Here is a 26,759-nt window from a genome sequence, read left to right as displayed (position 1 = left end):
TTGCCCTGTAGGTTGATGAAACTGCCAACTTTATTTTTATTCACAGACAATTCCTGAACTGTATGAGGTTTGTGTGTAAATGCATTTAATTCTAGCATACTGGCACTCTATTTACAGCATTAGATACTTGTGGTTTTTCTTTGGGAAACAATGCTTTCTACCCAAAAAGGTTCTTGCTATTCCCAGTTGAACTGCGCTGTTAACATTTGATAGTTCTTCAATGCAACACACTTCTTTAAACTGTTAAGGAGTTAAAGCTTAAAGAACAAACTTTGGTTTCTTCACTCAAACTGTAAATTAGTCACTGTAATGAATTCATTAACATTGTTAAAAAAAAAAAAAAAAAAGTAATGCTTAGCAACGGTATACATTTTTTTCCCCAAAATTTAAGTCAATGTTTAAATTTCACATGGAATTCAAATCACTGTTGGTGACTTGTAGTGTTCATCCAGAGATTCTTAGAGCATTACACTTCAAAAGAAATCATCCATCTTGAAGCTCCGCGTGGTCTGACAAAAGGCTCTGCCAAACCACCGGGCTGGCGGCAGGTGGGGATGCGGGGGAGAGCGCTGACAAGTGCCGTACTGCGTGTGGCCTCAGCTCCCAGCACAGCTCCAGGACAGTGGCTGACTCTTCGTGGTACATGCATGTGAAGTCTGGATTATTGCAGTTATGAGAAGTTACCACTTGCAGTAAGGGTTACACTACAAGGCTGCTGTTTCCATCAATATCCACGGCACACTTGATCCATGGCCAAGTGTATTCTGCAACAGAGAACAGTAATAGTGAGAATCTTTTCAGGCTCTCTCAAATTGTTTCCCAAACTGACTGGCAAAACAGCTCCTCGCCTTCTGGGTTGCGTGTTCACTGCCTAAACTACCAGTCCTCCCTCCCATTCCCTACCCCTCTGATTTTCTCCCTCCCTTTTCTTCTGCTTGCGTGACTCACGAGGTTCCCGTCCCCTCACATGAGCTACACCCTCCCGAATCAGAATTTCAACACCATGCTTCCCTTGCTGCTACCACAGCACTTCAGCCTGGACCCTTATTTTCCTGTTTTCCTGCTACAGGATGAGGACCCAGAAGTGCTGTGGTCTTCTGAGTCAGCAGCTGAGGGGGCATAGGAGAAAACACAGCAATTCCCAACTCATTTTCACTGTGACATTGTACAGAAGTTGCAGGGCAACACCCATATCCTGTACAACCCATCAGTCATGCTATTTTGAAGTTATACCATGCAGTGGGATCCTCTGACTGGCTTTAAATTCACCTGAGGGTTTCCAACAAGGAAATTAAAGGCTTACTGGGGGGAAAGGCTTATGAGTGGGAGGGAATAACAATGACGTGGCTTCCAAAATTAGCATTCATAGCTTTAGAGTCAGAACTTTATTAACAGAATGGTCAACAGAGGAGAGAATACATGAGAAGCCAGTAGCGTTAGGCTTTATCATCCTATTAGCTTCTGCATTTTAATAGCCACAGACAAAACTAGGCAGAGTGCCTGGGAACCTCCTTACCTCTCAATGGGGTATCCTCCTTCACAGATGTTGACCAAGGCATACAGCTGTCTCAGGGCATACTCATACTGAAATAAACGTTGTTAATAATTACCAGGATGACAAGCAATTGTTTATGCAAACTAAGTTGTGGAAGTACTTCAGAGATGCTATTGACATTCAAGGCACTTATTTGCAAGTCTTGACAATCTAGTACTAGACTAAACAGATCTTTCTTCTGTGTACTTCGTTCTTTGAACTTCATTAGGTAAATTCAGCTGTTGCTACATGTTACCCCTTAAGGAGGGCCCACCTATCTAACCAATTGCACTCAAAAAAAACACACAACAAAAACCCAACAAAGAACCCAATCAAACAACCGCCCCTTCCAAAACACTAAAGAGGAACTAAAAGTTTAACAGAGCTGTGTGACCTCCTAGCAGCCTTGCTGATTAGAAGTTCCAGCTGAGAGATTGCATCTGCTTTTGATTTGCAAATAGTACTTACATCTCGTTCAACTGGCAGCTAATCCCATTGTTTTCTGCTAAAATCAATCTTTTTTGATGCTGATTCATCCTACCTGTCTGCTTAGGTTACCTTGCCTGACATTGGGGTTGGGTTTTCTGGAATGGAAACTGACCTCTGTTATTCTTGGCTAAACAGTGCCTAGCACAACAAGATTTGGTTCTCAGCTCGGATCCCAGGAAGAATACACAGTAATAAAAGCCCTAAAACATACGTTGTTCTTGGGAGTTCAACCCCATGGTATCATGGATATCTTGATAGTATCAGCTAGGCTACTGCAAGGAACTATGCAATGTGCAATCAGAATAGAGAAATCTGAATGTACTGTGAATTCAGAGTGGTGGTGCTGCTATGTTCCTGTTTTACTAGTAGCGATGCTTTAAGCAGAAATACAACATGGCTTAGTTAATATTGGGATTTCTGAGGAAGGAGTTCCTGAAGGGATACCTTTACCTATTAGGGAGTATTTTTGTTTGCTTTTTACTAAAGGTATTTTTAGTAATGTTCATCTACAAGCACGGTGGAAGTGGTTTCCTGCTTCCAAAAACATCAGTCGCCCTTTCTCCAAAACTAGGCTGTAAGACTGCCCCAAGCTAGCTTTTTAATAAAAGCTCATTTTGCAGACCTGCTTATGACTACTTGTTTTACCAGTATGTGTATCAGGTTATATCTAACACTTTACTTACCAAGGGAGAGTGCCAGTTGAAGCAATGAGCTTTGAAGTGGTTCACCGCTGACTGGTAGCAGTCATAATTGTTGATGGTTGATCTGTCTGACAGAATTTGGTTGGTCTGTTCTCTTGATCCTGTTATTAGGGTAATGATCTTCCGCATGGATTCCTTGATAAATTCTTTAGCCTGAATAGAAAACAAGAAGAACTTTAAAACATGCTTTTTCTGAGCCCCAATTTGAAGACTTTGAATTAAATTTCTCATTAAACCCTTCTTGGCCTTCAACTCTTGGGATCTTTAAGGGATTCAATTTTGCCTCTTATATTTGGCACAATCGTCTGGATCTGTCTCTTAACATACAAAAGAAAACTAGGGAGATGAACACACTCCTGGTACACAAAATAGCTCATCCTCCTTCTGGAGTTCTGCCAGAAGACAGTACCAATAATGGCTACACTTTTGCAGGAGCTTTTGATCTGGAAGACTTCACTCCTACTGTGACAAGAGTTCCTCTAATACCAATGAGTAATTCCTCCCAGCAAGAATTTCTATGGAAGGCAATAGGGAATTTCCTGGCAATACAAGCTGTAAGGTTGACTATTGCATTTCCTTACATCTGTCTTGATAATTAGTACTTAACACACCTCAGGGAACAGATCCCTGAATTTTAAGGAAGAATAAACCATCAAACAGAGGCTACCAGTCTGAAGAGTAATTTTGTTACAAATTCCAAAAACTGGAAGAAATCCCACCGGTTCTGGGGTGTGACTTTGCTTTTTATTGACATAATAAAATACAATTAACATTATATTTTTATTTAGTATTGCTTTTTACTGACATAAATCTGACCTTACATGTAGTGTAGTGGAGTTTTTGTTGTTTGCTTTTCATTTAGTTTTGGTTTTCTTTGCTTACCTCCAGGTGTGTTTTCATCTCTGCAGCAATCTTCCTAGCCTCATACATGTCATTGGTAGCCATCAGCTTTCGTTTCATGATAGCAAGAGGCACATCAGGACTAGGTGTGAGGTCGTAGTGTTCTACAGGTGGCAGTGAAATGGGGGCAGCTTTCTTCCCCATGCCCTGAAACTGCATCACTTTCATAGAGGAGATACTCTGAAAGTTAGAAAATAAACAAGTAAACCATCAAGAAACTCCAGCAGGAAGTGCATCTTGGCTTTGCTGTGCAAAGCTAAATCTCTAAACTTGTTTTATTAGAAAAAATAAAGCAGTTCATAGGGTTGGAAATGGTGGTGGTGGTGGTGTTTTTTTTATGTTGTTTTGTGTTTTTGTTTTTGTTTTTTTCTTCTGTTTTTTCTTTTTCCAAGATCAAGGCTGCCAAATATTTAGGAACTTTTATTTCCAAATCTCTAAAGGGAAAAATATTGTCATGTTAACTAGCCTGGTATTTTGACAAATATTTAAAGTATTCCTATAAACACATTGAATAAACAGGACTATTATAAATGATGTATTACCTCTTAGCTCCTCCCGTTCAAGGGAACAATGTGTTTTATTAACATTACATTAATATTCACAATATGCCTAGAAGTGGCTACCACACTTCTTATACTTGATTGATGTGAAGAGTTAAATGACAGGCAGATCTTGGAGGACAACTTGTATCCTGAATTTCCTTTAGCATCAGGATCATCAGCTCTTTGATGCTAAGTGATTTTCTGTGTGTGTGATGAACAGTTTCATTTCCAAAATCAACAGATGACATTGTTTTTAAAGGGACAAATGTGTAGGGCAGAAAAGGTTCTAAAATACATCTGACCAGGAAGCCCACTCACATACATACCTTGTTTCCATACTGCATCACATGGCTGGTGTTGGTGCGTTTCTTCACCAGCTGAAACTGCTTGTGGAGCGTTTCTTTTCTTAGATCCTCCTGCATGAAGAAACTTCCATGTAATCACAACTACTTAAATTCAACTATTATAAAAATGTGAGGAAACCTAGAAAAGGTCTTGGGTGCCAGCTTGTAGAAGGAAGTACAGGGCATGAGCTATACAACCTTTGAAACACATAGAAGTAAAAATGGAAGTGAAATTTGATGGGGTATTCCCAAATTGCTTTTAGTGAGCACCTAATCTTCCAGAAAATGTGCAAGAAGGGAGAGGGCTCACATAAGAATTCCAGACTTGTTTCAATATCACTGTTTTCCATGATGCTAGCAAGTGGGTTAGCTACAGTTCAGTATGTAAGGAGCTCTGATGAAGAGGTACAACTTACTGAATGGCCCAATTTGTTTAACAAATTTGGATATGTTGTCTTGGATTAGTAAATTAAGATGATGTAAACTTGAAACTAGAAGCTAGACAGTTTCTAATCTTACTAATAATATATTTAAATACATTTAGTTGCCCAAACAAAGATTATATGGTTCTGAATAGTAAATAGATACTTTTATTGACTCAATTTGTTGATTTCAGTCTCACATGAAAACAAAGATTTTCATAAATCCTTTAAAAGAACTTTTATTTTTTTTCTAAGGCTAGTGACATTCACGCATGGAAATGCAGAAACTTTATCTACTAACTTACCATATCTGAATCTTCCATCCAATTCACGCTGTACCAGTCACCAAGATAAGTCTGCCTTTCATCATCATAATAACATGCATAAGAAGACTCCCTGGGATTGGCAGCAGTTGTTGCATAAACTGTAAGACCAATGGAAAGTAGGTTTTGGTTTTGTTTCATTTTTAAACACCCCAACCCTTCCATGATTTATGATATAGTAAATATATAATATATACAGACAATATATTTGCCTAAGGATTTTGGTTGTCAATCATTTACTTCTAAATAACAGGAAGAAGAGAAACCTATAAGCCATTTCGTTCATCAGCGTCAGTGCTGTTTAAGAGCTCCTTCCTTGCTGCCGTGTGGTCTGGAGCATTTAAACAAGAATATGCACTTCTTGGGGGAAAAAACAGTCAAAAACTACTCTTCAAAGAACTACCTGACAATGCACACTGACAGCCTATACATTTTCCTAATTACAAGGATGAGAATTTGTTTCCAAGCTTAGAATAAATCCTATAAATCATCTTTATTCTAGAAAATTTTTTTTCTAAGAAATATTCTCTCCAGGATAGCACTCTACACAGAGGGAAAAGCTAAACGAACCTCTACAAGATCTGACCCAAACACAGCATTTCCAGTCCTCTCTTTCACAACAAATATTTTAAACAATTCCTTGTAGATATTAATACAAAAGCTATTGTGGCTTTTTGCCAAGGTCAACTCATAGCATATTTGCATGACTGGAGAAAAGTCCAAGTTCCAGAATGAAAAAAGTTGTGCATGTTTTTCCTATAGCTACAGTGTTTCCACTCAGAAGGTATCTACAGTTTAAAAGCCAAAAAGAGTCTCAAATCCTGTCTGTGCAGTGAAGTGCTCTTTCTTAGCATCTTTTACATGCTTACTAAGTAACCAGTTAAGGTTTGCAGGCCACAGCTGAAGGCCAGCAAAGACAGCTTCCTATTCTAATACATGAATTGTCAATTTTCCACCTTTGTAAATCAGTAGTAGAGCTAGCAATAAAACCAGTCACCAGACTGGAAATTCCTAACAGAATAAACTTTGAAACATGCTGATTCACTGAGCATTTTTGAAGAACCTCTGCTATGAAACATTCTGTGTGAACTTTCTGCAAATTCTTGACAGAGCTGTAAGTCCAGGTGGCTGCTAGCCAGACTGCTCCTGGGCAAAAGACCCAGGAAGCTGCGGACAGGCATGTCCTTGGGTCTTCCCTCGAATCAGAGCTTCAAAACCATGAGAAAGCCAGAGCATCTGGTCTCTCAGACACGAAGCAGAGCATGAAAGAGTTGTGACTCCTCATGCTAATGAAGGCTTAGCTCCCAGCTCTACAGCAGAGACTAGAAACCCTGAAAAATCATTGTTGCACTTCCTCTATTACCACCCAAATCAGGGTAGCAAACTGCTTGGCAATTGCATACCATGGTTGCCTTTGCTACTCAGCGAAACCATCAGCAGGAACTTCATCCCTGCTGTTAAACAATGCTGAAGCTGAGAAATGTCAGTATAAGCCAGGTGCTACCTGTTAAGGGCAACCATGTAGTTTCTGAAAAGAAGTACTTTTTCAACTTCTCATTTGCAAGAAACTGAAAGCCTACATGGTCTTTCTAGGACTCCGTTAGTTCTTTAAAAGGAACTTCTCATAAATGGGAAACATTTATTTCTCTAACTCTTGTGCATCCCTGCTAGAACTGTACATGCAAGTGCCTACAACCTCTCCTTGATACAGTATCTGTTTAGGTCTTGCCTATGACAGGCTGAGAAATCTAAGTCCATTCAGCTAACTGATTGCTCACCATTGATATGATCAGCCAAATGATTCATCATAGATCCAGACTCACATGCTTCAATGTAAAACACCATCTATAAAACAGATCAGAGACCTTAAGAAATTCGATGAGCAAATGGATGAAAGTCCTTCAGTATTTTTCAGCTGTAGTTAAATGGCCTGTCCTGATATTCCCAAAACAAAAGCTATCCATAATGCTACAAAAACAAAACATTAAAGTAAATAGATCCATTTTTCTTTTTTGGGAACTAACTATATAGAAAAGGGAAAACAGTCACAATAAAAATATGCAAACCATCCCTATAGAATCCATAGGAATCTAATGACCAATGTAGAAAGCACAAATCAAAAACATGGTCAATCTTTAGACCCAGCAATGTACCACTATTACATGTACATTTCTGGAACCAATGGCCACTTACGTGGTCCTAAATACAACAGCCATAATAGACAGATTACCACAGAAAGTTACTTAAAAAAGGCTACCAAAATGTTCTAGATATTAGTTTTTCAGCTTAAAACAACTTGTGATGAAATAAACACACAGAATTTTCTAAGAAAAGGTACAGTCTCTTCAGCTACATTAGTAACTGTAAGAAAAACATGAGGCATATCAAACTTCCTGTAGCAAGAGCACAGTCTGAAGCGAACAAAGCACAGGAAGGACAAGTCAGGTATGCATTATGAGGGTGCGGTAGTTAGAGATGTTGTTTCTCCACTGCTGGTCAGAATATATACGTTATCGAAAGTCTGGGCTATAGCTGTGCCGCATCAATTGCAAATAGCATCAGTGAACTAAAAGTGAAAAGGGAAGAATTGGAGAGGATCAGTCCTTTAAGTTCAAAATCCTAATTCAAGTTTAATTGTGCAGTATCAGATTCCCTGTGCTTTACATGACACTGGAACTGAAGACAAATCACGCTCCTCCATGCCAGCCGCTCTTTTAATCACACAAAGATATGCTTCTTTACCTTTTGGTATTTCTTGTGATGATACATGTACCAAATAGTCTTATTCAAGTCCTTCACGTGAAGCTGTAAAATAAGAAGGCTTGTATTAAACTTGTATTAAAACCACTGTTCAGCGCACACAATTCATTTAATAGTAATAACTACCAACTGTTGTAGATACGTTTGTTCCTTCCCCTTAAACATAGCTACAGTTTTGTACTTTTGAAACACAACACTCTAGTATTTACCACTAGAAAAAATGGGTCATGGTACCAAATGATGACCCAAAAAACTGGAATAATAAGGAGAGTATTGCTCCTCATCTTTATTGCATAAAGATATTTTTTTTAATTACAAATGTCACAGTACTCCCCCATAATACTTACATCGTCATCAGGAAAAGCTAGAAGTCCTGGAGCTCCATGGTCAGTGAAATAAACAAATACATGATCCTTGGGACCACTGTAAAGAGAAAATAGCAAACAAATTTTTCTAACCCCTCCAACCTAATTTTTACCACCATAAACACTGTCTGCTTATCAATGCCAAGGCATGTCAAAAATTGAAAATAATGCAGCTGAAACACCTCCTGCTCTCAGTAGTAGTTTTTCCTCCTAAAACATACTACTTCATATGCTTATGAAAAGAAATGGGTATCTGGAGGAGGAATAAAAACGGGAGTATATGGCTATTCCCCCAAGCATGGGGGATCAGTCAATTACACCTCATGTTTCAGACTGAAAACTGATTGCTGATCAGGCAGAGGCTGGTACTTGGCAGGAGTACAACTGTTTTTTAATGCTTGTCTGAGGAATCTGTTTTACTGTGGGCATTTCAGTAAAAATGAAATCATTTCATAACTAAGTTATGGTAAGGCATCAGTAACACATGATAACCATAAAAACTTTTAATAAGATCCTTATGTGTATTTATGTTCTACCTTGTTGTGATCCGTATGGCATTAGATAGCCACCTCAGCATTGCCCTATGTCTCCACAAAGAACTGATCTATAAACAAACTCACCCATTTCACTAGACTGGTATTTGTCCTACCTGGCTCTGCAGATGGTTGAGCACTGCATGCTTTGAGGCATGGATGCCCTAAGATCTGCGTGGCACACTGTTTGCAGTAGAATTTTATTGCAGTCTAAATCAAAAAGATCATGTTTCTGATACTAAGAACTTGTCCTAACAGCCAGATCTGCAAAGGGATTTTTCTTATAAATCACCTGGAAGATTCTCTAGAAGGCTTTCAGGCAGAGGAAAACAGTTCTTGCCCCACCCAAGAGCAGAAGTCAGGGCACTGACTGAAATTCACACAACAGAGCTTAGCAAAGGCTGGGAGGCATTTTTCTCTCTCTCACTCTTCACCGTAAGTGCAAAACATTGGGCCAAGGTGAAATGTAAATAACTAAGACTTTTTTAACTGGGTTCAAGTTGTCTTCCTGAGCAGCTAAGAGTCTTTGGCCTTATGCATATCCACTCCTTTATTTGACTTATAATTTCAAGGTTTTACAGGTGAGGTGTGTTCTCAAGTAATTTTTTTTTAACTAGGCTAAAGAATGTTTTATATTTGCTGCTTGGCTCATTGCAGATACTAGAAAAGAACAATCTTGTAACCGTACAGTGATTTATTAACTTTTAACCTATGTGACTTGCATAGATTATTTTCTATCTCAGCTCTTCATGAGGAAGTTTAAACAATTGAGAGCAATAACTTATTCAACTCTTGCCCTGCTCCTTCACTGTTTTTATTGTCCCCAGTGCCAGGGCAGTACTCTTCTATTTTGTTTCATTGCTTTGTCTCTAAATTGAACTGTTGGATGAAATAGGCACTTATGCGATTTTACTTACTTAGGCTAATTCTTCCAAATGGTCAAATTCATATTTTAAAGTTTTTACAGGAAATAGTGTATATAGAAAATTATAACATGATATAACTGTCTGCTAGCAGTACTGTCAGAAATATACCACACCTTAGAAAATAGACGTCATACTTTTACATCTTACATTTGTCATCTAAATGACAAATATTGTAATATAGCTGACACTGTCCTCAAGATTTTTTTTATATTTTCACTTATTGGACTCAATACCAGTCAAATGTCAGCAGTTGCTTGTTGGTGCTAGATAGTTTCAGAAACCAGAACCATTGTATCTCTGATGTGAATGACCTGGAATTGCTGCATTCTTGAGTTGTAAAAGGCTCTAATTTACGCTCTTCTTTTACTGAATTCAGTGCCGATGTACAACTACACATGCAATTATTTTCTAAATGAAACTCCTCTTACCTTTTCAATACTTTTCCTGATCCCACGCCTTTCATGGCTTCCGCATCCCCTCTAAGAACAGCAAGGAAGTTCTTTGGAGTAACATCCTAAGAATTTAAGAGGATTTAAATTAAATGTGATCATAAAAACAAGAACACCATCTTCATTTAGAAAGATGGTTTCTGAAAGTTAGAACCCATGCACAGATAGCAAGTTTAGCTGGCCCTTGATGCTCAGAACAGTACTTCTTCAGTTTCCTGTATTGTTCATACTGGAAGTAATTCCTGTTCCAATACTTCAGCACTTAAAAAAATAAAAATAAAAGTGCAAGCCAAGCTGGAAAAGTGCTTTTGTATTAGAATGAAGATTTACTCATTCTGTATAGTTATAATTGGAAATCCACATTTTTGTTCCTACTTAAATTTCTGGGGATAAAAGAACAGTCTTATTGCCACTATGCAACTCAATCTTTATAGTTTCTCGAGATTTTTGTTCTGGCAGTAAAGCCAAATAAAAAGCTCCTGCCTTGCCCCACTTTCACCTATCTCTTCAGCCCTACATCCAGGTCCCTACCATTACATTACGCTGGCAAAAGAATTTCTGGATCTAGTCTTTTAACTGTATTACTGATATGGCGTGGAATAAATAAATAAATAAAGATCCCTAAATAAATCATTTTGATTTTAGTTTCACTGACAGTTTCCCATCTTGAACTTAACACTCCACCCTCACCCTTAACTGTTGGGTTGCATTCACCAATAGCACATTAGGCACTGATGACTCACTCAGATACCAAATCATGAAATCACCAAGTGATTGCATTAGTCTTCTGACTTAATGAAACAATTCATCTTAAAGAGCTGTTCTTCAGATTGAGTTATAACAATTTTGAATGAAAGACAATGTAAGGATTTGCTTTTATGACCACTGCTTCACTTCCAAACGTCTAGTGTTTACATTCATCTAATGAACACGGAACTTTATGCCAATTCATGCATGATGGGGATTTTACACTATGTACATTTTAGTGTGCAAGGTACAGTCTAAAAGATTTTATCCAGAGCACTGGCTAACACTGAATCTTAGCTTCCCTGGGGAATGGGGTTTCATTCCTACCTCCTTCGTATAGTCCTTTGGCACTCCAGCATACACATCTGTGCCATTAGGTCTATTGATGACAATGCCTTTTGTGGGATTCCTGAAAGTTTAAAGGGACATAAATATGAAGAATTAGTAATGCACTACACAACAGCCACAGAACAACTAGAAAAACATTTAAACTGTCCTGCCTGGCAAGCTTACCTTAGACAGTACGAGTACTTGTGCCATGTGTTGTTAAGTCAACACAGAATGCAAAGAGCTTTTCCCTTCAGTCAGTTACAGATGCTCAGTTTAGGTGTCTTTGCCCTCACAGTACCTTCAAGTATTCTACCTCAGATTGTGTAGATTAATTTGAGGATACAGGCAGGTGGTCTGTTATACTATTATTTCCCTGCTTTCAGTCTTGTCTTTAATGCCCTTTATTCTCTGCTCCCACTGCTGCTGTGCAAATGAAATCTGCTGATTTCTGCTCAAGTTTGTTTCAGAATTAAAGGCTGTGTAAGTGAACAGTTTTATATCAAAAGCAATAACACACTCTAGACAGTGACCAAGGATGTGACATATACACTTCTTTGTTCAATCTGATAACATCTTTTCAATAGAAGCTCAGTCATACACTGAGCTTCCCCATGCTTGTGTTTTTAGGTTATCTGCTGAAAACTGTTATGCCTGGGAGCTAAGATCAATTGCTCTCATAACAATGACGAACTGACAAGGAGCTCTGGAGTCCTCAGTATCAAAGATGCTGAGCTGTGGATAAAGGCTTAAAAAGCTCAAGAGCATGTTACAAAGCAGACCTACTGTGCTGATGCATAAAACATCTCTGTGCATATCTCAGGCAGTTTTAAAAACTGTTCCTACAAAACTACTACAAACTCAAACATATTGGTGACTATGGCATATTTTAGCAAACATAATTTGTTACCAGTTCATGTTCAACACTTACTCATCATTATCTGCAATGTCATCATACATCATGACAATGATCTGTTCATCTGGAATTCCATTTCGGTGTACGATCTGGTACGCATGGCACACGTCTGCCTGGAAGTAAGCAGGTTTTCATTACTAGCTTTAATGGAGACTTTAATGGACCTTTGAGAACAGAAGAAACAGTTTGCCAACCTAAGATCATGCTATTGTCCAAAAGAAACTCCATCCTAGTATTTTAATTTCAAATTTAAGAGATTGAGGGTTGTTAGAGGGCTGAAATGCACAGGTTCAATCCAAAACTCAATGTCTTTCTCTAACTACCAATAGCTGTATTAATAACAAAGACTATGATTAAAATCTCTCCATCTACCTATTTCAAATTCCTATTTAAACAGAATCCAGAAGTTAACTGATACTTGTTATAAATAACAAAATTTAACAAAAAGTTCTCGGCAATGTTCTGAATTCTGCAAGGAAATCTAAACAAAAACATTGTGCACTGACAGACAGATTCAAAGCAGAGGAAGAAGGAGTTGGATTTCCACCAATTTCAATTAGTTCTGCACCAAGCCTGCATGAATAATATAGACTGTCCTTGGCTTAAACAAGTACAGTTTACCAATCTCAACTCTGCAAAGATTTGGTTTTAGTTTGTTGTGGTTTTTTTTGGTTTGTTTTTAATTTTGTTTTACTACAAAACAAAACTTTGTTTTTAATTTTAGTTAGGGAAAAATTCCTTTTTAATTATGTATTTCTCATAAAGTGACACCACAGCAAGTTCAGGGCAAGAAAACATTTCCGTGGAAAACATAATTGCAAGCTTTCTGTTCGGGATATTTTTCTGACCTGTAGAGGATATGAATAAGCACATTTTCTTTATAGAACTGTCTTCTGATGGCACAGAAACAGCAATACTCATTAAAGCACTACTACAGTCAAGTATGCACCTCTATCAGAATGTTAAATTCATAGTGACCTCAGCACATACTTTTTTTTCTTTTAGACTTGCAGCCTGTGAATGACTGAACGAGTTATCAGCAATCACACTTAAACTCCTGAACTACAAAACCCAGATGCAAGAAAACCTGTGCAGATTTAATAGCAGAAATCTCACCTAACAAATAAAAATTCCAAATGTAGGCAAGAAGTAAGCTTTAAATCTTACTTCTGCAGAACTAGTCTAGTTTGCTAATTCATACACCAAACTAAAGTGGCTTATGTGGACCTCCTAAATTTTAGTTGACTTAGGTGCATTAGCGATTTCCACTAGTTTAACTAAAAAGATGCTGTAAAATCCTGCCGCTTTAAAATCCTTTATCTCCCAAGTGTGGCTGAAAAACAGCTGGCAGTTGTGCAAGACTCCGGGAAGGGCGAGGCACATTCACTGTTAAGGAACTCTCCCACAGCAAAATCTCTTCACGCAACTAACCCTGAACATTAAACTATCCTTCCGAAAGCCGTTCCATGTCCTACTCCGTGAGTCAGGCTAGGCTTTCTCCCACCTGTCCCAAGCAATCTGCACTGTTCAGAGTTCCCCATTTCCTTGTACAGCACTATGGCAGCTGCTGCCTCGACAAGTCAAAGGCAGAGGTTAAACCCAGTTATAAGGGTACCCCGTGTGATACAAAACACTAGAGTGCAGATTTGACTACACATATATTTGATTTTCAGAATCAAGCCAGGCCAAAGTAGTAGAAAACACTCATCTGGGCTTCTCTACACAGCCTGATGAGTAGAGAGATCACGGCTCTCCTCTCACCCTCAAGACACAGTACACTGCTTCTGTTAGGCTGACAGAAAGAGCTACAGGCTGGCAACACAAGGAGATGCTGAGGCTTATTATAGTGACAGAATGCCAACATATTCAACTGGCAAGTGTCTGTGCTCCCATAGATACGTGCCTGGCCCACAGGAACTTCTGAAGTACTCTAAATTAAGACCAAAGTATCCAAAATTAGTTCAGCTTTGTAAATGAATGTCAACAGCCTTTTTTGGTGTCTTCTTTTCCTTCTGATTCGTTGACTGTTTACTCACTGTCTTGTCTCACTCAGATCTTGGTGGTAAATTTAAATTCCCTACTGTGCATGAAAACACATGAATTCCCAACAACCTTAACTTATGCCTGTTTGGGGTTTGTCTCAACCTTTTAAGGCTTCTGCTAAGAGAATTGTGCCTACTGGTAATGCAATGGTACCACCAACATAGGCTAGAGTAGCAAAAATATATTTTGCTGCTAAAATTCCTTTGGTTTAGCTAGAATAGTTTTGAGCAAATGACTTTTTGTGTGTAAAGTTAGCTGACCAGACAAGCCACCTTTGATGCTGGTCATATGCTTGTCCTGTTTCCTCCCACACACTGAAAAAAAATAATCTCTATAAAACCAGAATAGAAACAGCCTGCTGCTAGAGTAGGGAGGCATATGTGAATCTATTTCCTGTTGATCAGTAAGTGCCTATCAAATATTGCTGTTTAAGCCTTGTTTCTTCCAGAAGTATTTGTGACATGGCTATACATTTAAACCACCCTAAAAGAGACAACTAACATTGTTCCCGGTCTCTAGTTGGTGTTATTCTTGTTGATTTTGTAAGTGAAATGAATGCTATGAACATTTACTGTATAAAGCCATCACTAAATGCAAGTCATGATTTTGTGGTCATGATTTGGTGTGGGTAGCAGCTGTCCTGTTAGCAAGAGCAGAGAAGAGGGAGAAGGTATATATAGCTGTACAGCTGCACCTGCACAACCCAGCCCAGGTGCCAGTCGTAACGGAAACTGTTAGTGGGACGGTTCAGATCTTTTATTCCCAAGTTCCTCTAAACCTGTTCCTGTATCAGCAAACTGCTATGTAAGATCTATGCTTAATTTCACTTAAGTAATTAACTCTTCGATCTTGAAATCACAGGGATCAGAGGTGGAACTCCCCTGTTATCCTGGAATGGGCACTGGGAGAAAACTCTAAAAGAAAACAACAGCAACAAAAAAAAAAAGGCAACCATCCTCACTCTCCTCTGTCATAAAGCTATTTAAACATTTCAGTGATACAGCTTTTGAGCAGAATGCCTTTTTTTTTTTTTTTTTTTTGACAGGTCTGAGAGTGTTGTCCAAGTGCTTCTCGAACTCCAGCAGGCTTGGTGCCGTGACCACTGCCCTGGGGAGTCTGTCCCAGTGCCCGACCACCCTCTGGGTGCAGAACCTTTCCCTAACCCCCAGCCTGACCCTCCCCTGTCCCAGCTCCATGCCATTCCCTTGGGTCCTGTTGCTGTCCCCAGAGAGCAGAGCTCAGCACCTGCCCCTCTGCTCCCCTCGTGAGGGAGCTGCAGGCCGCCATGAGGCCTCCCCTCAGCCTGCTCTGCTCGGGGCTGAAAATGTCAGCCATGCTTCATTCCAGCCCTTAAACACCAGTCAATGAGTCAAAACCCATACCTGTATTAAGGATTTAGGAAAGCTTTTCCCATAGCTTCACTTACAATTTGATAAGCACAGTGAGGAAAAGCTAATTGAAGCCGAGTAGCCAAGGCATCCTTTATGTCTGTTAACTGAACAACCAGAGAATTTATACGGACTGTCCTTAACTAAGGAACTGCTCTGCTTCATAGTGCCCAAAACTCTTCATAAGCCCAACCCCTGACCCATAAAGCTCACTAAGTGCAAGACTAAAAACAGTGACCAGTAATAAAACCATGTATGCAAATTTAGAAGCTTATATTTTCAGCATTTTAATTTTTTAAAGCTATTCTTCCTCCTTGAGTATGTGCTCTGCCTTTGGTAGGACTGCATTTCACAGCAGACTTTTCCACTGACACTGTTCGTTTTTGCCTTTTGGGGTATCCAGACAGAATTGGTCTGTCTCTCCGCTTGATCTACTTGTAAAACCAACTTTAGGTTGGAGTTAGCTGGTACAAGCACAGCAGTAAGAAGAAGCACTGTTTTTGTCTAATCAAAAATACTAAAGATATGGCTAAAAACACTGAAGAACGGAGAATCACCAAGCATAAGTCTATATGTAGGCTAGCTCTGTAATAACAGGGAGCCTATCACATTAGACTGTATACTATACAAAACATTTAACATTTATGTTAAGAACTTGATCAGATAACTGTAAAAGACAAGTTTTGATCATCCTGGTGTGGAAACAGTCCCAGTTTAGGCACCAAAACGGAAAACAAGTGCCCTGCAAGGTGTGAATCTGAAGCATAGATAAGTGCAAACAGTGGTTTTTTTCCTTATCTTGCCTACACTTGAGGTTTGCACCACTGACAGCGGATTCTGACCACTGACAGATAAGTCTTAGAAGGAGTTTCAGATTCCTTGAGGTTACAGGTGCAAACTAACTTTCTGCAGGGTCTGCACAGTCTTTACAAACTTACTGCTGCTGGAGTCTGCACAGTGTTCAATGATGGACTACTTTCCCAAAAAATTTTCATGTATGAAATTAGACACATTTTTAAAAATGAACCTTCTCCCCCTCCTTTTATGTTTGCGTAGTCAGACGAACACATCCTGTCACCAGGTAACTACTGCGGAAGGCAGCAGAGTACGTTTTGACTGTGCTATGTGCAGACAGCATGCAAAGCAACTGGAGCTCACAAAACATTAAGTGTAATACATACATGCAGTGCTATGTATTAACTGTACACCGAACAGCTGAACTGAGCAATTGAAACCCAGATACGTGTCAGCTGAGGTTTCAACTTACAAAGGGATATTATGAGTGCTTAGTGGCATTTAGGAAATAGTGTCTGGTCTGGTAATAAGTAACAGTCACATTGAGTATCTACTTACGGGAAAATTCACATCTACAAATTCTTTTGTATGCAGGCTACATCAGAGAGGTTCTGAGGAAGAAAGGCAGGGGCAGGAGGATAAAGTGGATTAGAGTACAATGTATTTTCTTCTGCAATTTCTCCTTTGAAAAGTAGAAGAATTACAAAGAATGAAGCAAAGAAATCATCAATTCTGAAGCACTGCATAGTTTTCTGTTAGTACAACTATTGCTCTACTGAAAATTATTATTCTACTGAAACTTGTATGTTTACTGTAGCACAACTGTCATGATGGATCAAGTATAGAACTGGAAGTTCAAGTCTGGTTTGTGGTTCCAGAGAACACGTCATTTAAACACAGTGTTTTTGCTTCCCTAGCTGGAAAGCAGGGAGTACTAACACATGCAAAGACCTTAATGATCACTCTGCATAACATTTCTAAAAGTCTGTAAGAACTCCTGAGTTCTCTGCAGTACCTTTCCTCTTCTGTCCAACTCTCCTCAAAAGTATCTAGTGTTCTGCCAGTTTTGCAGGGAAAAAGTTTTCCTAAATTTCTGATACCCCAGACACACTTTTCCAGCTTACACTTTGTAGCACATACACAGTTCCCTGACCAGCTGCTGGGCCTGTCGCAGAGTATGCCGTCCTGCCAGGGCTGCTCACTCCTGCCCGGCCCCTGAGGTTGGCCAAAAGAGGCAGCTAGACAAGACAGCACAGGCTTCTGACGCACTGCACCTCCTGGGAATTAACTCTTTTGTAAGAAGCTAGGCACACTGACTTGCCCAGAGCAGATCAGTAGGAGCTCAATCCCATTGTGAAGGATCCGTCACGCTGACTCTCTTATTTTATGGCGCTGATATCACAGCTTTGACGGGATTCTTAATGGTGTCCTAATTTTTGTTCCAAACGCTAATACTATACCTGAAACAAGAGGTAGGGGTTAAAATACAGACGTTTCTAGGATTTAAATATTACAGATATTTTGCATTGCTAGTCAATGTTCTCTCCAGAAATGAAGGTATTCAAAGAAACCCCATTCTCAATTTTCTAATCCTGCAAAGTATCTACCTAACTATGAGCAAGTGACCATGTTCTGAAGTTAATTTGCTGGTGTGAAACTGACTTAGCACTGGACACAAATACTTAAGGTTACATCTTGCATCCTTCATAACTTCCTTATACCTGGCAGAAGTACTTGCTATTGAAGGCCCACCAGCAGAACTATTTAAAGCCCTGTGCCTGGGCCACTGTAGAAAAGGAATTCTCATGAACCACAGCTTCCAAAAAGTGATTTTATTTAAGAACAAATGTTGCAGCATTAACTCCTCCTAGAGGAAGTGAGCCAATAAGACTGATTATACAGCAACGCAACAACCAAAGCACAACTCAGAATAATTACATTTAGACATGCCAGGAGGGGCAGTGATAAGTACAACACTAGTGGTTTTGCAATTGTTTTCTGTTGAGATTTCAGCTTTAAAAATACCTTCCTTCAGACTTCATTTGCAATAGGAATAGTCTATGATGGGGCCAATAATATATCACTTATGGCTATCTGGTAATGGTTACAGTTCAAGGAGCTGCCCAAATCCCTAAAGCCAGTTTGTCCAAACATTAAGCTAGCATTTGCCAGTAACAGGTTCTTCTTCAAGTGCGAGAACGTTGTCAGTCTGGTTCACCAAGTTTTATGCTCATTACTGCACAGAAAGTACCAAACCAACTGTGAGCAGAGAAGGAGGAGAGGCATAAATTTAAAAGCCAGCATGCACAACGAACACATAGTAGGTTTGTTTCCTCTCTCAATCAACAGAAATGAAGAAGATAAGGTCTCTCTATATTTTACAGGCAGCTGCATTAAAAATAATCATTACATAGCAAGTTTCAACTGTTCAGCAAGTCAGTTTGATATATGTACCCAGAACATTTACTACAGCCTAACTTCTAAAATACTGGTTTTGTACACTAATGTGTCTGTTCCACCTTAACTAACAATAGTAAAATATTTTTCTAACATTTAGAAACATACAAATGTATGCTTTAAGTCAGAATTAAATAGACTGTGTTCTCTATGAAAGCAAGATGTTCCCATCTAACAAAGACCATGTTTAAGTGTAGATGAAATCTGTTTAAGGGATTGCCCAAGAATTCCCCAAAGGAAAAAAACTGCTCCTGACTAGTCTCCTGACTGCTGATTATAAGCCTTGAACTTAATCAGAGTTAAGTCACAGTCCTGTCCATCCTGACACTCGCAATCACACCATAATTCCACAACATTGCCTTTGACAGCAGCATCAATTTTCAGAGTTCCTGTTTCTTCTCCTCTTTCCACCCTGCACCCCAGTGCACAGTGTCCTTGTTGTGGCAGCACAAGTCTATAGCCATGAAATGCTTGCCTTAGAACACTGTGAGCAAACTGATTCAGGATAAAAAGAACCCTTGTCCTTCACCCCAAAAAAAAAAATACTGTAGATATACAGCCTTAGCCAAGACTTTTGCTGGCAGAGAAGAAATGGAGATATTTCATGTTAGGATATAAGAAATCAAATGGACAGAAACATGCATGTCTCTCAAAAATGAGGTTTAATTCTAGACATCACTTACTCACCTGCAAGTTGGGGTCAGATGCTCTAGCATGAAAATGGAATATTTAGCCTAAATGATACAGATGTCCCAAGATACAGAAGTGTGACTAGAGGAAGAGTACAGCTCCTGCTGCTAATGACAACTTTTCAGAAGATGAAAGGCTGGACAAAGTCTTAAGCAAATAAATTCATATAGTAAAGGGAAAAGCAGAGGGTAATTTTGGGGATGAGAATGACAATAAAAGAGCAGGCTGTGCATGAATCTTGTTGCTATTCTTTTAGAATACTCCGCACACTCCTGGAAGTCCAGAAGTGGAAGCACTTGCCCAAATGACGTAAGGGCTGAGCTAACCTAGGTAGCTACCATCTCCCTGCACATCCCAGAGCAGGCATTTTCTGGAGCATGGTCAGTGTCAGCATGTGGGACCAGTGGTCCTTACCTGGTGTCGATAGTTGTACCAGCCATTTGAGCCTGCAACAATCACAACCCAGTGCTTGCCTCCATCTTCAGGTTCTTCCAGGGGGAAGGTGCTGATGCCCAGAGCACAGCCCAGCAGCACAACCACTTCCAATATCATCTCTCTCCTTTATTTATTCCGCAAATGGGAGGAAGAAAAAATCCCTAAAGAAGTTTGAGAGAAGTAGATCAGAGGACATCAGTCAAAAAAAACAAACCCAAAGCAAACACCAGCAGTACCACAACTAGATGTCTTTCTTGTGTATGCGCATTTCAAGGACAATTCAACCCACAGTGTAATTTCTGGTCAGATCTTAGCACCAAGCTGCTGCTAGTTACAAGACTTTTCTGTCAGCTTTCAAATCTAACTGAAAGCAGTCCTGAACAGTACAACCATGTCTTTCAGCTCCCTCTGGTTGTTTTGTTCTATAGTAGCTGGCAGTGACTAAAATCTCTAACACAGGACAAGTACCACTATCAAGCATTTCATAGATGAAATTTTTTCAGGGTAATACTGCTCTCTTGGTCTTCTCTGCTTGGATAATTTACTGGTTTCTGCTGACTGGCAACAAGCCCATTATCATGAAGTCAAATCCCTGGTGATGTGGGCACAATGATGCACAGACACGGAGAACTGCTTGGGAGTGCAAGGTCAGAGGGCCACAAAAGCTCTCTGTACCCACAGTGCCAGCAAGGGTGGGGACAGCCCTTAGTGCTGTTTTGCGCAAGATACAGCCCTGCTGCTGAGGCTGGGGGGAAGTGCAGGCTGTGAGAGCCTCGTGCTATTTGTGCAACCTGTTATGCTGGTGGAGAGCAAATGTGAACGGGTACCACATGAAAGAGCAGTATTCTCATCTATTTTGCACAATGGTTAAGCGTATGCACAAGCTGCACAGTGACAGAGTAAGGCCTGAGCCTGTGAACCCAAATTCAGAAAACCAGAGCCAGAGAAGAGTTTCGAATCCAGGCAGAAATGGCATTTTCTGCTTTCTTGAGAGGACTTTCTTGAGGGACAGGTAGCATCCCTACTAAGCGGCTGCCTGAGCACCTCAATCGTCTGATTAAGTTTGCTACAAAACCAAACCACTTGCCCATATCTAACAAAAAGTTTGCTTTTTTGGTTGGGGGTGAGTGGGAGGAGTGTTATGTTCACCTGTCACACAGTCTGCTGCACCCAACGTGCCATCCTAAAGCAAAGTCCCCCTAAGAACTGCATGATCCTGTGTGGGATTTGATACTGGTCTGGTTACAAAAACAGATTCTGGAAGTTGATCATTGCTCACACGTACATAAGAGGTTTTGTAAGAGTGGAATAGTCAACTTAGTGTGGCTTTTACTGGAATAAAAACTGGGAATTCCCCAACGATACTGTGTCATCAGAAAGCCTAACGCCAAAGCTACCACTATGCCAAATAACTAAACAGTACCGAAGTCAGTATTGCGTTACCATACTACATAGTATCAGCTCCACACAGCCAGAAACATCCATGTGCAGCTCTTCAAGCGGGGCTGAACCAGAGAAGTAACCAGCCCGCTCCCAAAGCGGCTGCGTGTACTGAAAGCTGCTCATGTAACACGTAGTATGGCTCTTTCTGAGACTGGATCTCCTCGTCACCAAGAGAAGCAATGCAGGTGGTAATAGGAAAGAAAAAATTATACATATTTTTGAACTTTTTTTGTTTTCCTTTTTGATGGAGCTAGCACAAAGTGAAGGAAGTCATGTCAGCACACTGTTTTTTCTACAGGAAGAGCTATTACCACACCAGTGAACTCCAGAACAGAGAGGGGAAAAAAGAACTGTTAAGTGCTGTGACAACACTTCTTCCAAAAACTCGTTTGACTCTAGCAGACTTATCTTTCTGGAATAAGCCTCTGCTGGCACTGCCTGCAAGCAGGAGATTTGAGAGCAAGAACGATACTTGGTAACTTAACAACACAGGGTTTGCTGAATTATTAGCTACTTCAGCAGTTAGATGTACACGAAGGAACGAGCAGTAATTTCCTGTGATTTGATAGAAAACTACAATCTCTCATGTTTAGCTGCATTTGTGAATTCTTGTCATGGTGCTGCCATAGAATTTGTATGCCAAGTCTGCCTTGTCTACCTTGTCACTTCTTCCGATGACTCAGATAACATACCAACAACTGCCTTGAGTATGGGCTGTGCTTACAACATCCAGAAACAAACAAAAAAAGGCACCTATTCTATTGCCTATATCACGGCTGAGAGTCATATCAAGTTGTTCAAAACTTTTGTCAAGTGCCAAAATATGCCATAGATAAACAAACCTATTCCTCCCCACTACTCGGTTTCAGGGATACCTAACTCCTGAAATAGGAGACAAGAAGAGAAAAATCAATGTATTTTAGACCGTACACATAGAGATCTTAACTGAGTTTGACATGCTGGAATATAAAGCCAAGTTTCATGCGAACAGATCCCTCAAAGCTCAGCATTTGTTTCACATGAAGAAACCTCTTCCATGTTAATTAAAGCATAACTTCTCACTTCTCCAGCTAAAATCGTTCGTACTTACAGAAGTGCAAAGAGGAACTAACCAGTTCAAGTGATACTGAAGGGCTGGAGATCCTGCCACATGAGGCTTAGTTCTTGTAGATGCGAACCACAAACTCAAATTCAGTGGGTACCAGGAGAAGCTGCAGCACTGGCAGCCACTCACTGGTCAGCACAGTGCGAGGGCAGAGCCCGGCAGAGGCACCCGGCGCATGGGGACAGCCACTGCTGGCACACCACGCAACCGAGTGACTTCAGAGAAAACACACTCCCGAGGGCTATGGGCTGAACTGGAAACAGTTTGAGTGTCTCAGCTGATAGATTCACAGCCTGGACCACGCTAACGCAGAGCTCTTGCTGCCAGGACCCCAGGTGAGCAGGACACGGGCGCTCCAGCTGCCAGCCCCATGGCACAGAGGAATGAATGAAGACTGAATATGGAACGAAGTCTAGGTTACCAACCCACCCAGGCGGTCCCTCCATGAGGAACTGAACAGCCTCCCACGCAGCACAAGGATATGCAGATCCTCACATTTCTCATCTCTGTTGACACGAAGTTGGGAACGATACAGAAGTGACGGGAAAAAAAGTGCCAAGCAATGTTTGCACTGTTATTAGAAAGCCACCCGTGTTTTGTCACGGATTACTTAGGATAGAAAACACTCCTCTCTTATAGTCTCTAATGATATAATCCCACTTATCTTTTTCCTTTGCTATAATAAAATCGTATTAACAATAGAAAGGGAAAAAAAGAAAAAAAAAAAAAAAAACTAGACACACCTCAGTGCATTAATAAGCCACAATTAAGAAATGCTCTGTTCCCCAAGGTTTCTTGAGGAGTTTTTAAGATAGGCTTAACCATTAAACACATGTGCAGTGGGAATAGGTCTTTCATTCCTCATTTCCAAACACTAGAGAAAAATAAATACATATTTCTGCTTGGTTTAAAGAAAGAAAGCCTTTGATTGCTCAGGCAGGCAATTTAAAAAGATTGCATTCTGGGTTGTGTTGAAAGAGTACTTGACCCACAGCTGAGAAGAGAAAGTTCCCGTCACATGCTATGTCTTCAGGTTGTATTAGAAGAGAAACCAGCTTGGCTGACCAGCTTACCACAGGCACGCAAACAGCCTTTTTTTTTTTTTTTTGAAAGCAAGGAATAAAGTATCTGTCACAAGCCATCCTAACTGCATGCAAAGCAAGAGTCTTACTGCACAAAACAAACATGATCAGAACTGAATCCATTGTGATCAACTGATCAAGCATGGCAGAACTGAAAATTCACAAGACCATTTTACAGCTTTGGTTAACCCCCCAGAAATAGGAAAGGATTTCATCAGCTCTTCCTAGTGTTCCTAGTGGAAGAGTTAACCTTGCTTTGGAGACCATGTCAGGAGCAAGGCACATCTCGCAGACACAGTGGTTCAGCATCCAACCCATGCACGCAGGACCATCGTATGTACGCTCACAGTTCGCACAGCCCCGGTAAGCAGCGTGACCAGAGTAATTCACTCACCTCTTAAAACCTGCACGTCCTCCCTGAGGTCCCTTAACCATTTTGCATCGCATTGCTAGCACACTTCCCTGACTTACTATCAGAGGGATGCTTAGCAGCACCTCTGGAAGCAGCCGGGTCTGCTAAGATAATTCTGCTGGCCAGCAGCCTGCTCCTGCTGTGTTCCCAGCCTTTCCTTGGAGAAGCGCTCCACTAAGATCAAAAGTCTCAGAGCAGCAAGATACCAGCTCACGCTACAGAAAGTAGCTCACATTGATCAAAGTATTTTCCACTGGTGTTTAGAGAGATGTTGACACCCCAGTAGCTTAAACTCCAAACAGCTCAAGCACAGCCTCTAAGAGCTGCATGAAGAGAAGCCGTATGCACATTTTCCCTTCATATGAATTAACAGCAGTCCTGGAGAAAACAAACAGCCTTAGCTGATGCTGATCAGCTGATCACTCCAGTTCTTGGAAATCTTTTTTTTTTTTTTTTTTCCCAGCTGCTGTTCTTATGACCTTTAATTTTCAAAGCATTTTTATGACCTTTTAGTGTTCAGAATCAAGCCACAATTCCTTTTCCCAGGTACTGCTTGCACCCAGCCTGTCCCCACAACATTTAGGTGCTGACTTCTGCAAACAATGTGACTCGTGACAGCCCTCCTCACAGGAGCCTGGTGCCTGCAGAGCCCTGTCAGCAATATGCTACCTACTTGTGCCGTCCGGTCCGTGGGCTGGAGCACCGAAACCGCCTCAGCCCTGCAGAGTTCGCCTGATTTTCTTTGTACACTTCCAGGGGAGGAAGGAGAAGTCTTTGTGACCGCAGCCTCTGATAAGCTACGTTTTGAAGGAGATGGAGATTACGGTCTCTGTTGCAATACCATTATTTACAAAGTCCACATGTAAATACTTCATGAATCAGCTTAATTGATTAGGACTAATGCGTCTAGTGGTTAATACACCTTCAGAAGGTGTATAAGCCACTTGCAATGCAAAAGCAAGAACCGATTCCTGCGTTATCTCTGAACTCAGCGCATTTCCAGCGCTAAATCAAGGCACCCCAGTGCAATGCTGAACTCATCCCGCTGCGTGCGGGCTCCTTTCCCCCAGCAGCAGCGAGGCGGCACCATTTCCCAGAGGAAAAAAAATAAATAAATAAACAAAAATAAAATACAGGACTCGTCATGCCGGACCCGCTCCCGGGGTGACTCCGAGCCCCTGGGCACAGAGCCGAGCAGCTCCGCCCGGTGCGGCAGCTCCCCACGCGCCTCCTAGCCCCCCGACGCGCTGCCCCGCGCTAATTACGGGGCTAATCAGTAATCATTAGGAGCCATGAACCCCCCCCACGGCGTAACACGGACCCCCAAGCCCCACTCTGGCTTCCCCCGCCCGCTGCCCGGTCCCGGCCCGCTCTTACCGCGCTGCCTGCGGGCCGCGGGCGCTGTGATTGCTGCGGGCGCGGCGCGGGGCGCACCGAGGCCACCGCGGGCCGCGGAGGGCGGGCGGGGGCTGGCCCCGGCCAATGGCGGCCGGGCGGGGGAGAGGCCGCGACGCCCCCGCCCCGCCGCACTACGCGCCCCGGCATGCCGAGCGCTCCCTCGCGCCCTAAGGGCAGCGGGGCTCGGCGCGCGAGGCACGCTGGGAGTTGTAGTCCGCGCGGCTCGCGTGGCGCCGTGCGAAGCTCGCGAAGTGGTGGAAGAGGACGAAGGGCCTGGGCTCGTCCCGAGGTGTTTCACTCCCCCGGCTCTAGTGAGGTGCAGGAATCTGCAGGCAGAACCACACACCAGTGCGGGGCTCTGGCCTGGTGGCTCCCTGTTGTCTGTGTTATATCTTCCGAAAAAGCTGAGAAGCTCTGCTGTGAAGTTATCTCATTTTTTAATGAAAGAGAACAAAAAATCATTTTTTGGGAAAAAAAAAAAAGCCACATGCTACTTGCCCCATTAACCACACAGAGAGGAGCACACCTGCTTCCGTCACACTGGGTATCGGTTCAAAAAAACAAGTTTACGATTTGTGAGCAACCAACCACATTTTTGAATGTCTGCAGAAAGTCATAGTTCTGCTCTGAATTTGCCTCTTGTCTCATCTGCACCACCTCAGCTTTGGTTAGGTTCATAAATGTAAAAGGTCGGTATGCGTTAATCATCAGTGATTTGTGGAAGTGCACAGTCCTGACATCACACTGTTAAAATTCGGGCTGGTTCAGAGATGGCCTCCTTGACTCAACACAGCCCATCGTGCTGGTTATCCAGCAGGGAGAAATCAACCCAAAACCTTCCTTTCTCCTCAGTCTAATTTAGGCTTAGACACAGGTTATGCTTGTGCTCTGAGCACTAGCCACCAGCCCTAAAAGCCATCTAGTATTGCTTAATAGCATCACTGACCTGCCTTCCAAGTCCAAAGGTGTTTTTCAGGCTGTGTGCCACTGCTGAGCTGTGTGGATGCACCTTGTGTCAGCTGTCTCTCCTGAAAAGTACAATGATGTTGTTGCCAAATAACTGTCTGTGGATTCTTCACTCATTAAACATCAACAAGATGTTCTTCGCTTTGAAAAATAACAGGTGGGAAGATCCCTACATGAACCTGCATCTTGGTTAAACATACTAAAGACACTCAGATTTTTACCACCGAGTGTGATTTTTTCTCTGATGGTGTTGAAAAGAAGTTTCAC

At 41.3% G+C, this 26,759-nt stretch overlaps 1 protein-coding gene across 1 annotated transcript; it reads right to left on the bottom strand.

Annotated features, from left to right (window-relative positions):
* On the bottom strand, positions 1 to 25,583 carry LGMN (legumain). The gene is made up of 14 exons (XM_032188670.1): positions 25,506 to 25,583; positions 20,066 to 20,247; positions 12,294 to 12,391; positions 11,363 to 11,444; positions 10,268 to 10,353; positions 8,363 to 8,438; positions 7,998 to 8,060; positions 7,034 to 7,100; positions 5,238 to 5,356; positions 4,493 to 4,582; positions 3,607 to 3,804; positions 2,707 to 2,877; positions 1,517 to 1,584; positions 1 to 764 (listed from the first exon to the last, which is right to left on the bottom strand). Exons 2-14 carry the CDS (start codon positions 20,201 to 20,203, stop codon positions 725 to 727), a joined length of 1,296 nt encoding a protein of 431 aa, XP_032044561.1. The 5' UTR covers positions 20,204 to 20,247; positions 25,506 to 25,583; the 3' UTR covers positions 1 to 724.
* Positions 25,584 to 26,759: the final 1,176 nt, after the last annotated feature.

This window comes from Aythya fuligula, chromosome 5, assembly GCF_009819795.1.
Source record: "Aythya fuligula isolate bAytFul2 chromosome 5, bAytFul2.pri, whole genome shotgun sequence".
NCBI classification, from domain to species: Eukaryota; Metazoa; Chordata; class Aves; order Anseriformes; family Anatidae; genus Aythya; species Aythya fuligula.
Note: the sequence above shows the minus strand (reverse complement) of the source record. Positions and strands in the feature narration are given on the sequence as shown.

What these genes read in the sequence shown, in the direction of transcription:
- LGMN (XM_032188670.1), bottom strand. Translation starts at nt 20,203, where the DNA reads ATGATATTGGAAGTGGTTGTGCTGCTGGGCTGTGCTCTGGGCATCAGC. An exon ending in GACATTGCAGATAATGATGA is followed by an intron (nt 11,445 to 12,293) that starts GTAAGTGTTGAA and finishes TTAAACTTTCAG; the next exon opens with GAATCCCACAAAAGGCATTG. An exon ending in TGATGCAGTATGGAAACAAG is followed by an intron (nt 3,805 to 4,492) that starts GTATGTATGTGA and finishes TCTAACTTTCAG; the next exon opens with AGTATCTCCTCTATGAAAGT.